This window comes from Dreissena polymorpha, chromosome 14 (assembly GCF_020536995.1).
Source record: "Dreissena polymorpha isolate Duluth1 chromosome 14, UMN_Dpol_1.0, whole genome shotgun sequence".
Classification (NCBI taxonomy): domain Eukaryota; kingdom Metazoa; phylum Mollusca; class Bivalvia; order Myida; family Dreissenidae; genus Dreissena; species Dreissena polymorpha.
Genome location: NC_068368.1, coordinates 18,903,039 through 18,916,341, shown reverse-complemented (window position 1 = coordinate 18,916,341; position 13,303 = coordinate 18,903,039). Strand labels below are relative to the sequence as shown.

The 13,303-nt window shown below is 36.8% G+C and overlaps 1 protein-coding gene across 1 annotated transcript; it reads right to left on the bottom strand.

Moving 5' to 3' along the window:
* Positions 1-4,695: 4,695 nt before the first annotated feature.
* On the bottom strand, positions 4,696-11,659 carry LOC127856881 (uncharacterized). The gene is made up of 8 exons (XM_052393059.1): positions 11,543-11,659; positions 10,914-11,121; positions 10,428-10,645; positions 8,540-8,658; positions 7,662-7,836; positions 6,818-6,913; positions 5,810-5,987; positions 4,696-5,030 (listed from the first exon to the last, which is right to left on the bottom strand). The coding sequence occupies exons 1-8, from the start codon at positions 11,595-11,597 to the stop codon at positions 4,895-4,897; spliced, it is 1,185 nt and encodes a 394-aa protein (XP_052249019.1). The 5' UTR covers positions 11,598-11,659; the 3' UTR covers positions 4,696-4,894.
* Positions 11,660-13,303: the final 1,644 nt, after the last annotated feature.

Genomic DNA, 13,303 nt, shown 5'->3' with positions numbered 1-13,303 from the left:
GTACATTATGTTACTTTGATCGATATCTGCACTCTGTACATTATGTTACTTTGATCGATATCTGCACTCTGTACATTATGTTACTTTGATCGATATCTGCACTCTGTACATTATGTTACTTTGATCGATATCTGCACTCTGTACATTATGTTACTTTGATCGATATCTGCACTCTGTACAGTGTGTTACTTTGATCGATATCTGTACATTGTGTTACTCAAGAGCATTGGTCTTCACAATAGATTTGTAAAAATGGGATTTTTCTTGAAATATTTAAAAAACTAAGCTAATTTCCTTCAAATCAAAGAAGGTATTTGATGGTGTCGTGCTTGGCTCCATTGATAGTAAACTGCTATATAACAGTTAATGCTCAACATTTAGTGCTGGTTTTACTGCACTGGGCATATATATGTTGAATTGCTTACATGCAATTTTCAAATAATTTAATAAAGCTATCGACCAGTCAATAATCTCCATTTGTATAAGTCATGTTTGTTTTGATCCCATTGTCAATGTTTTAAAGCCATAAAGTCAGTGGTGAAGTAATCATGCAAAGACTGCAATGCGTTTAATATATTAAGCCCGATCCTTTATTTCAAATAAAAATAAATGCATGCGAATAATTTTAACCGATATTGTATCTAAATAGAAAAAATTCAAACCCGATATCAACGTTGAAAAGAGTATTAAAACCAACAGCGATATAACAATGCGGGCCTCCATTATTGAATCGGTAAACAATATTGAATATTTTATTGATGAAATAACGATCGCTCAAAGTTTTCTGTTAATACTAACACCAGCGACTCCATTATTGACAAATAGGCTAGAGTTTGCAGCAAACATAGACTATTGATATTCTTTATTTAAACTCTAGTATATTATGCGTAATGTCACAATTCTTACTTTCAAATTCTTTAAGATTATTGACCACACATAATATATTATTTCGTCGTTTCTTAAAGAAGGCAGCGCACCCGTCCAATTGTTGTAGACATGAAGATGTATGTAACATTCTTGGTAAGAGTCTGGCACACCATGCAAGGGCGATTTTAAATGTGCAAATGCGCTGATGTATGTGAAATTGTGAATGCATCAATGTGTTGATGTCAGAGAGACTGTGAATGTGTCAATTTTTTTTTATGTCAATGAGCTTGTGAATGAATCAATGTGTTTATGTCTGCGAGATAGTGTTATGTGCCACTATGTTGGTGTCTGGTAGATTGAGAATTTATCAACGTATTAATGTCATAGATATTGTGAATATGTAACTGTGTTGATGTATGTAAGACTGTGAATATATCAATGTGTTGATGTCAGATAGACTGTGAATGTGTCACTGTGTTGATGTCAAATAGAATGTGAATGTGTCAATGTGTTGATGTCAGATAGACTGTGAATGTGTCACTGTGTTGATGTCAGATAGACTGTGAATGTGTCAATGTGTTGATGTCAATGAGCTTGTGAATGTGTCACTGTGTTAATGTCAGATAGACTGTGAATGTGTCAATGTGTTGATGTCAATGAGCTTGTGAATGTGCCACTGTGTTGATGTCATATAGACTGTGAATGTGTCAATGTGCTGATGTCATTGAGCTTGTGAATGTATCAATGCGTTGATGTCAATGAGCTTGTGAATGTGCCAATGTGCTGATGTCAATCATATTGTGAATATATCAATGTATTGATGTCAAGGAGCTTGTAAATGTATCAATGTATTGATGACAGAGAGTCTGTGAATGTATCAATGTTATGGTGTCAATGATCTGGTGAATATGCCAATGTGTTGATTTCAATGAGCTTGTGAATGTGTAAATGTGTTGATGTCAATCATAGTGTGAATGTATAAATGTGTTGATGTTAAGGAGATTGTAAATGTATCAATGTATTGATGACAGAGAGTCTGTGAATGTGTCGTTGTGTTGATGTCAATGATATTTTGAATGTGTTGATGCCAATGAGCTTGTGAATGTGTCAATGGGTTGATGTCAATGATATTGTGAATGCATCAACGTGTTGATGTCAGAGAGACTGTGAATGTGTCAATGTGTGTATGTCAAAGAGACTGTGAATGTGTAAATGTGTTGGTGTCAATGAGCTTGTGAATGTGTAAATGTGTTGATGCCAATGAGACTGTGAATGTGTCAATGTGTTGATGTCAATGAGACTGTAAATGTATCCATGTGTTGATGTCAATGATATTGTGAATGTATCAATTTGTTGATGTCAAAGAGCCCTTGAATGTGTCAATGTGTTGGTGTCAATGAGCTTGTGAATGTGTAAATGTGTTGATGTCAATGAGACTGTGAATGTGTCAATGTGTTGATGTCAATGAGCTTGTGAATTTATCAATGTATAAATGTCATAGAGACTCTGAATTTGTCATTGTGTTGATGTATGTAAGATGGTAAATGTGCCACAATGTTGAGGTATGTAAGATTGTGATTGTGTCACCATGTTGATGTGTGTCAGATTGTGAATGTGTCCCTATGTTATGGTATGTAAGAATGTGTATGTGTCACTGTGTTGATGTATGTGAGATTGTAATGGTGTCATTGTGTTGATGCATGTGATATTGTGAATGTGTAACTGTGTTGATGTTTGTGATATTGTGAATATGTCATTGTGTTGATGTATGTAAGATTGAGAATGTGTCTTTGTGTTAATGTATGTGATATGGTGAATTTGTCACTGTGTTGATGTATGCAATATTGGGAATGTGTCATTGTATTGATGTATGTAAGATTGTGAATGTGTCATTGTGTTGGTGTATTTGATATTGTGAATGTGTCACTGTGTTGGTGCATGTAAGATTGTGAATGTGTCACTGTATTGATGTATGTAAAATTGTGAATTTTTCACTATGTTCAGGTATGTTAGATTGTGAATGTGTCACCGTGTTGATGTATATCAGATTGTGAATGTGTTATTGTGTTGATGTATGTGAGATTGTGAATATGTCACTGTGTTAATGTATGAGAGATTGTGAATGTGTCACAATGTTGAGGTATGTAAGATTGTGAATGTGCCACCGTGTTGATGTATATGAGATTGTGAATGTGTCACCTTGTTGATGTATATGAGATTGTGAATATGTCACCGTGCTAATGTATGATAGATTGTGAATGTGTCACAATGTTGAGGTATGTAAGATTGTGAATGTGCCACCGTGTTGATGTATTCGTGATTGTTAATTAGTCATTGTGTAGATGTATGTGATATTGTGAATTTGTCATTGTGTTGATGTATGTGATATTGTGAATGTGTCATTGTGTTGATACATGTGATATTGTGAATGTGTCTTTGTGTTGATGTTATTGTGAATGTGTCACTGTGTTTAAGTATGTGAGATTGTGAATGTGTAACTATGGTGATGTATGTGAGATTGCGAATGTGTCATTGTGTTGTTGTATGTGAGATTGTGAATGTGTCACTGTGTTGATGTATGTAAGATTGTGAATGTGTCATTGTGTTGATGTATGCAAGATTTTAAATGTGTCACTTTTTTGATGTATGTGAGATTGTGAATGTGTCACTGTGTTAAAGAATGTGAGATTGTGAATGTGTAACTATGTTGATGTATGTCAGATTGCGAATATGTAACTGTGTTGATGTATGTGAGATTATGAATGTGTCATTGTGTTAATGTATGTAAGATTGTGAATGTGTCACTGTGTTGATATATGTAAGATTGTGAATGTGTCATTGTGTTAATGTATGTGAGATTGTGAATGTGTATCTGTGTTGATGTATGTGAGATTGTGAATGTGTCGCCGTGTTTATGTATAATTGATTGATAATGTGTCATTGTGTTGATGTATGTGATAGGGTGATTGTGTCATTGTCTTTATGTATATAAGATTGTGAATGTGTCACTATGTTAAGGTATGTAAGATTGTGAATGTGTCACTAGGTTAATGTATGTGAGATTGTGAATGTGTCAATGTGTTGATGTATGTAAGAATATGAAGGTGTCATTGTGTTGATTTTTGTGAGATTTTGAATGTGTCTCCGTGTTAATGTATGTAATAGTGTGAATGTGTCACTGTGTTGATGTATGTGAGATTGTGAATGTGTCTTTTAGTTAATATATGTGAGATTGTGAATGTGTCACTGTGTTAATGTATGTAAGATTGTGAATGTGTCTCTTTGTTGATCTATCTGAGATTGTGAATGTGCCATTGTGTAGATATTTGTGATATTGTGAATGTATTATTGTGTTGATATATATGTGATTGTGATTGTATAACGTTGTTGATGTATTTGAGATTGTGAATGTACCACTGTGTTGAGGGATTTGGAATTGTGAATGTGTTATTGTATTGATGTATATGTGATTGTGATTGTGAAACTTTGTTGGTGTATTTGAGATTGTGAATGTCTCGCTGTGTTGAGGGATTTGGAATCGTGAATGTGTTACCTTGTTGATGTCCGTGATATTTGTTATATACTAATGCGTGTGTGTCTGATATATTATGAATGTGTTAGTGTGTTGATGACAGAGATATTGTGAATGTATTACTGTGTTAATGTCTGGTAGATTATAATTGTGTCACCCTGATTATTAATTCAATTATCATCACCCTGTATTTGATTATACCGGTCTGGTGTTACATGAATTACGTATTCCAAGCTAAGAGAAAACCGTAAATTTTAAAGAATATTTGAGCATATCGTAAAGTATATTTGATTAGTGGTTATAATTATATTTAAATATTTGTTGTGAGCTTTCAGTGAATACTAGTAATATTTCCGTTTAATTCAAAGTCAAATGCGTATGGGTTCGTGAACATAAAGGTAGTCCTGCTCGTACACACAATGTTCTGTCACACTACGTTCAACGTCATAGCATGCTAGCGTAAGTCCACGACGACGTAATTCTTTAAACGTCAGATCATGCACGCGACTCTCGCGCCCTCACTTTCGGTTTGCAGCACAACCGCTCTTTAAGAGTTCTGTACAATACCGGAAGGTCCATTAGAAACACCGCTCCGAACACAAACGCCAACAGGCCTGCGCCGAGTGTGGCTCTAAATATATAGAAACTTTCATTAACGTTAGATAGAAACTCCATGTTCATGACTTATACACTACGTATTACTCTTAACGCACCAAACGCACATACAACGACATACGGTTATACATTAATATTGTAGGAGAGGACGCGCGTCACGTTCAAAGACGTGACGTTCTAAACCTGCATACCGAGGGATAACATACTACAAGTGTATACCAAGATATTACGTACCATACGTACATACAATGACATGTCTTACTATACCATGACATGGCCTACAAGGCGTTCATGCCAAAACATAAGGAACTAAACGTACAAATACCGATATAACGAATAACACGTACATCTAAGCCGTGACCTATGACTGACTTACTTGCACGCTCAAAATATATTGATAACGGGACGAAAAGCCATACTTGTTCACGGTTAAAATAAAACACGTCTGTAAAAAGTGTCGATCAAAATAATGTCAGAACATAGCTGCCAGTAACGCACTGCATAACAGTGACAATACATATGAGTCGCGTTCTGGGAAAACGGGGCTTAATGCATGTGCGTAAAGTGTCGTCCCAGATTAACATGTGTAATCCGCACAGTATATTCAAAGACGACACTTTCCACATAGACTGGATTTTCGTGTAAAAGAAACTTCATTAAAACGAAAACTACCCTAAAAGTGGTAAGTGACGTCACTGATTAGCTTATCTTGGACGACACATGCCGTAAGCCCCGTATTCCAAGAGACCAGCTCATATTTGATATGTTAACTGGTAAATGCCTCGCGCATCTTACCCCATGCCCACCGCCATAGGGCGGTTGTCCACAGCGCTATTCTTGGACCGGAAGTTGGCGCTTGTGTTTCGCGCGTCGAGCGACAGTTCCTCAGCGTATCGGGCCGCCGCTTCCTCGCTCGTGATAGAGGGCGGGATGACCGGCCGCTGTTGGGTTGTGCAGAAACAGACCTCGCCCGCTGTGGGAGACACAAGGGTATTATTTTTCTGGGAAAACTAGGCTTAATGCGTATGCGTTAAGTGACATTCGTGATTCGCCTCTGCAGTCCACACAATCAAATCAGGGATGCCCTTTCCCGCTTTTAAGGTATTTGTCGTTTATAGGAAGTTTCTTCTTAGCGAAAAGGTGTAGAGTGTCTTCCATGATTAGCTTGTGTGAACTGCACAGGCTAATCTGGGACGACACTTTACGCACAACCATTAAGCCCAGTTTTCCCTGAACGAAACTGTCCGTTCGTATGGTTTTGTTAGTCTCTTATTAGCGAAAATCCATTTTAAGCGGATAGAGTCGTCCCTGATTCCTGTGCCGACTCCACAGACTTATCTTGGACTTTACGCAAACGCAATAAGCCCGGTTTTCCCAGAACCAGGATCATGCAATGAAATACGAAAGTCTCGTCCTGGATAAACCCAAGCGTATGCGTTAAATCCTCATCATTATATTATTATATTGAACGGACGCTTGTAATGAATACTAGTCATTTATTAAGCTGGATATGTTTAAAATCGATATAAACCATTTTCCCACTCAGATGCAAAGTGAAATTGGCTATGTGCAAACAGCATAAATCCAGAACAGCCTGCGAGTAACTGGCAGTTTGTTCAGGTTTTATGCTGTTTACTGCTCATCAGTATCTAAATGTTGAATGAAGCCTTTAAAACTTGAATCTAGTAAGAAAGGTCTTTAATTAAATTTAACTTTCTGAGGGACTGCAAATGCGTCAAAATACTTATCTAAGTGGTGAAGGGTTTAATATGGTTCTTGAAAAAAAATCATGATGCTGATTACCGGTATCATTCCCATTGAACACCTCCGTTGTACACTTGGTGACCGGAAGGGCGGTCGAGTCTACGGTTACGCTAGAGGGGTTATTGTCGACCGTACCTTTAAACAAAAAAGTTTTAATTTTGTTTGTCAAAACTTGCTACAGATTTTAAAGCAAACACAATTATTGATACGATATGTAATGCTATGTAAAAGAAAATCATTCTCTTTCGCCAGGATACGTCCGACGCATGTAATATTCGTCATCAACGCTTACATTATATATCCGCAATCAACCATAACAGTCAATGTCGGTAATCAACAGTTGTATTCAATATCCGTAACAAATCGTTAAATTCAATAACCGTAATCAACTGTTAAATTCAATAATTTTATGTGAACAAGCGTTACAATCAATATTCGAAAGCAATCGTTACATTCAATTTCCGTAATACAACGTTACATTTAATATCCATTATCAATCGTTATATTCAACATCGGTAATAAAACGTTCCGTTAAATATCCTAAATAAACCGTTAATTCAATATTAGTAATAAACCGCTACAATTCAAATCAAGAATTAAAGTTGACAGCACATTACTAGCATTAACTTAAGAAACCTGGAACTCGGATCTTCATTCTCTCTGTTTGAAGCAGTGTTGCTCATAATTATTGGAAGTTGTATCATAATCAGACACCCATCACGAGAACATCTGTGTTGAAATACATAGCGAGTTTCTGTTTAGTTAATTGGTCTTGTAACACGTTCATGCAAGCACGATTGCAATGAAAGCACTGTCGAGTACGGTTCTCGAGAAGAACCAGTAATTCGTGTCCTACTGAAATAGTTTACCCCTATATACTGACCCTCAAAGCAGCGTCTGACGTAGAACACCCAGTCCTCCTCTGGCCCCCCGTACGGGATCCGGTGGGCTGCGCGTTCGAATCTCGAGGAGACTGCGGTCATGTTGGGACACAGGAGGAAGCAGCTGTCCGTCTCCCGCGTGTAGTAAAAACCCCAACACTCGCTTCCATGGTGCAGCTGTGGGGGTGGGTAATAATGTTATTTTGAATGTCTCCGGTAATTTAAAGTGATTGTCAGTTGCTTATATATCCCTGACATAATATTTGCATATTATTCAATGCAAGAAGACACAATATATTTTAAACAAAAATATTTAAGAACACCCTACTACTTTTGGAAGTTTAGTAACATTAAACCTCCCCCAACTATTGTAGGATTCATTCGCCTATTTTAAAGGTAAATAAAATCCTATACAATTCGTATTTCTTTTTAAAAACTCGATATTGTTGTTCATTAACATAATACACCGCAATCTTCTCAAGTTTGCAGTGCGTTGGAAAAGGTTATTTATGCGGACATCTCATTACTTTTGATATACATAAAGCATATAGATTATGTTTCAAAATTGAATTAAAACCACGATGAAGGAAACATTGGTCATATGGCTTTTAACGATCAGTTAAATTTGGCCTAGCAGCCTCTTCATTTTAAACCTCGGTGCAAGTAATTACTATGGAAAACATTTCCTAGTCATATCAACAATTGCCTATCAAGCATTTAAATGTTATTTGAGCGTAATCTTTTTGTTTGCAATATACACACTGTCTGAAGTTTTAAAATTTAATTTACAAAAGTATACGATCTAAATCTTAACGACTGTTAGATAAACTGAACGTTTAAGTTTTGTCTTTGATATTTGGGTACGAAACAAGCACCGTACCGTGTTTCTACAAGTGACGGCACAGTCGCTCAATGTAAGACCGGGATCCAGGACCTGCACGTCCTGTGCGGACTGTATCATGCCCATCTGCTTAGGGTACGGCTGGAACCAGCAGTCCCCTGGAATACACCATTTAATGAATATTCATTTACATACAATGATAATTTTGTATCTGTAATATATTCTGCAGGTAACAGCCTATACACATGAGTTTTAAGTGCATTGGGAATGCAATATGGTATGTATTGATTCATTAACAGTTTACATGTGAATTAAATAGTGTATAATTACATTAATGTGCAATACACCACATATTGAGCTTTATCATGATTTGAATTGTTGATGACCTAATACAGAATAAAGGTGGGGAGGTGCATGCAACTGCGACCGAGTGAAAATACACGATACTCCTGTAAGAAAATCACAAAACGACGCCATTTTGTTCTTCAGCACACTCAAAGGCAGTCAGCCAGCTCCCCCCCTTCTTACATAGCATGTACATAGGAAGACATGTCAAATGAGAAATAAGTTTCAAATAAAAAAGTTCATGTTGTTCTTGGGTGTTTCGCTAAAATGTTATTTGCTGGAGATAACTGATTGGAAAAAAATAATGTTCTGAACACGTCTGATGAAGATTTAACAAAAAAAAGGCTCCTAGAGTGTTTACAAGGCTCACTTCAGTAATGTAAGGAAAACTGCCCCGACTCCTGGCGATGATGCTTTTTCACGGACCGGAACTTCTTACCAATTCGGTTGACATATCATTAACCCATTTATGCCTAGTGGACTCTCCCATCCTTCTAAATTGGATCAATGTATTTCCAAAATTAGGGATGTCTAGTATATTTATTTCTATATTTAGAATATTTCTTACTTAAATTCCTTTAAGCAAACAGCGCCGAGCCTGATGAGACGCCGCATCATGCGGCGTCTCATCTGGGTCTACGCTGTTTGCCAAGGCCTTTTTTCTAGACGCCAGGCATAAATGGGTTAAGACAAATGTTCTTAGAAAGTTTCATGAAAAATTGACTAAAACTCTAAAGTGTGTTCATAAGGATTTACCACAGCCATAGATGGAAATTTTCCCAGTCGACTGCCGGCCATGTTTTTCAACGGACAGGTTACATGTTTGATATCACAAGAACATGTTCCGAGCCAGTTCAATTATAATTGGGCAAAACATATTATCTTAAGAGTTTTCACAAGGTTTCATAATACCGTTTAAGGAAAACTGCCTCGACCCCATGTTTTCCAAAGGCAGAGCCTTTCTCAAACTCGGCCAATATATATTTTGAGGACTGTTTTCAACCTCCGCGCAGAGAATTGACGGGAACCATATATATGACTATACAGTGTTCTTAACATTTTGCTAAAGTCATAAAAGGAAAACTTCTCATGAGCATTGCGGCATTTTTTATCAACGGAGCTGAACCATTTTTAAACTCAACAGAGTTATTAAAGAACAAATATTATGAGAAAACTTCATAAAGATTATAAAAAAAAATATGAATTTAAATGTGTCACAATGTTTCATTATGGCCAGGTCATGAAAATTTCCCGCCGTTTAACGCAGGAGGGACACAAGAATGCCTTCTTTGAATTTTTGCACGTGAGTGTATGTTGTTTTGATTGAATGAACAACTTACTTCTTCTATGTCTGTTTTTGCGTACCTAATGTTATTATGTAATATAATCATTATATCATGCTATTATATAATATAATCATTTACAAAAGATAAAGAAGACACCATTGAAAAAAGAAATGTTGTTTCTTGTTGTGACTCAGTTATTGACTATTAGAACAAAATAAATCAATGATTCATAAATAATAACGACAATTTAAGCAAAAAAGGGTCAAAACGTGTACGGTATTTTACAGCGTATCTACCTATGTATCGCTCGCAGACGAACGGGCGCCGCGAGGAGCACGCGACCCCGGTGACCGCCAAGCTGGTACCAAGTAGGGCACCGCAGTGAGAACCATTCGTCGACGACACCGACAGATCGGCACTCTGGGGCTCGCAGTCATCGTACTCCCAACTGGCATTCCCGCCGACGCCGACATACGGCTGGTGTAGGCCCGTCCAGACACCGTTTGTAGATAGACTGAAAGAATGCTTACCAGTTTGAACGATCCAATAAAGAGTAAATAAAACAATAAAATGTTCGTATAATAATTAATTAATACCAGTATGGGAGTCTTCCCTTAATGTAATTCAAGCGTCAGTATAATATACTGCGTGAGTAAAAAAGTATTACTAGAAAAACGTTAACTTTAAAATGCTCGAACCTGTAGTGATCTAGTCGTTTGAACCACGACCTTTTCCGTAAACCATACAGTTTTGCAATTATATTTATGAAGAACAACACTTACAATCCGTTCAAGCGTCCATTCCATCCAGACTCGCTCTCTGTCGAATCTAGGAACAGTAATTCTTCCAGTTCCTTGATTCCCTTTAGTTTCAGCAGACGTCCGAGATTGGTCTCGCATACTTGTTTTGCCTCGTTCCAAGTCCCGGCGTCCGCGTGCAGCGTGTAGATCTTGCGCATAGAGATCGCGGAACTGGGCTTTAACGCCAACACTGATACAAAATGGATAAGACAAGGATTGTTACAGGATGTGACGTATGCGCACCAAGGGCAACGCAATTTCAGATATAGACTGCGGTATGTACCCTTATCTGCCCACATTCGTCAGTTACTATTATGTTCTTTTTCTGGTCTACACCGAGCCATTTAGTAAATAATTAGATGCCTTGTATTCGTATGATGCTACTTAGCTTAATTGGGTGTGTTAATTTTATTTATGCTTAAATTTGTTTTTTATGTCACACAATACTTCCCATTAAAAAACAGTTGGAATAAAGCGAAACAATAACAGCAACATAGAGAATTGTGTCTCTGCAATGATATATATGTATAATATATTCTATACTTTAAAATAAATCATGAAAATAGAAAGTATCCCGACCATCGAACCAATGACAAAATAAGTCAACGTACACAAGAAGTATATTCCAAGCAAATATACCACATATCCGGTATTTACAATATCCATAATCACACTAGTTATACGAAAGCTACCATCTCAATTTATCGGTACATGAAACAGATTTCAACTTTACGCCATGCTTATAAACAAACGCGGATTAAAGGATGTGGCGCGCATTCTTCTTTCAACCATATTCTTTAGATGTATTGGATTCTTTTTTGCGTAGAATAATCCTTTGGTGTTGTTCAAGCAACTTAACCAAGTTCCATGGGCTACAATTTATGTCTTCAGAATGTGGAAACAAAAGCAATTTAAAAGGCGAGCTCAAACGATTGCAGCTAAGTTAACGTCGTTGACGTCACCACACCTTATGTACTTTCGACGGTATATTGTGCTTGGCGGCGCATGGACTAAGTATTATAAATAACCATTTAAACGCAAATATAGTGCTACTGTTAACCTTGGAAATACAGCGCTACTGTTAACCTTGGAAAGGTTGCTGGGAAAATGCCCTTAATAAGAAAATAGCTCAATGATGTAGATGAGAGAACCACACGTTGCGTTACTTGTTGAGTTTGCAACAAGTAAAAATCATCGTAAGCGTCACTTAAAAGCCAACACATGCCATAGCGCCAAGTTATGTTCCATGCCGGCAGTGCCTTTTTTAATGACGATTTTCTACCTTTAAAGTTAAAATTGCTTTTCGTTCGAATCCAGCAAATGTCGCTTTTGTTCCCACATTTTAAAAATATAATACGTCTTTCATTACGATATAGATTTACATGTTTATTTTTGCGTGAATAAACAACTATAGGGGTGTCAGAACATTGTACCGGGAAAAAAACGAAAGTTACAGAGGTTATGAGGGGAACGCTCGCGAGAAATAATAAAAACGCTCGCAACGAATAATTAACTAGAAGTGGCATCGATATATTGATTCTTTTGTAAGAACTGAACGAACTTGGCACGGAAATCCGTTAATGTATTGCATCGCTTTTGAGCATTATGACGACGTTATGATTCATCGAATACAATAAACTTCGGAGACAATAATTAGGCTAATGGCTCCGTACAATGTCACAACTGAATGAATATATTCAACGCAAATATACTTTAGACTCGCCTGCATCTAGTGTAAACAGCTTTTTTGTTAAGAAATATGGAACTCAGCTCTAAAATGATTAGTATTAAATAGCTTAGTATCGTATATTTACGTTACTACCGCCTAATTAGGACATTCTCTTAGCGAAGCAAATGCCTAAACATAAAAATATCACAACATTTATAATAATAATTTATAATGTGTGTACATTTATCAAAGAAGCTTCTGTTAAAAGAAATACAATTCTTAATAAAACTGTAAAATAAACTTCAGTGCCGTCTTGATAGAACCTACGTGTTCTTACCATCGAGAGTATTTATTTGTATTTGTTTTCTATAATGGCTATTATTTGTTATTTGTTATTTAATGTTATGTTGTTATGCCTAGTGACGTGACATAGAATAACTGTGTATTCAAGCATGGATACGATGTACAATTGTTTAAGTCTGAATACACTACCTGACTTCACGTTATTTCGTTGACACCACACCATGTTTAAGTAGGCACTGGCAGAGTTAACGTCATTTACAGCAAGAGGATGAGGTTTCTTCGAATGTCGTCACTTGTATCAATTTTGTTGACTCACACGTCATCTCTTGGTAAACGCCCTTTTCTATTACCACTGGGTTGACGCCACTGCTATCATTGCGTTATTCCACTACCATCATTT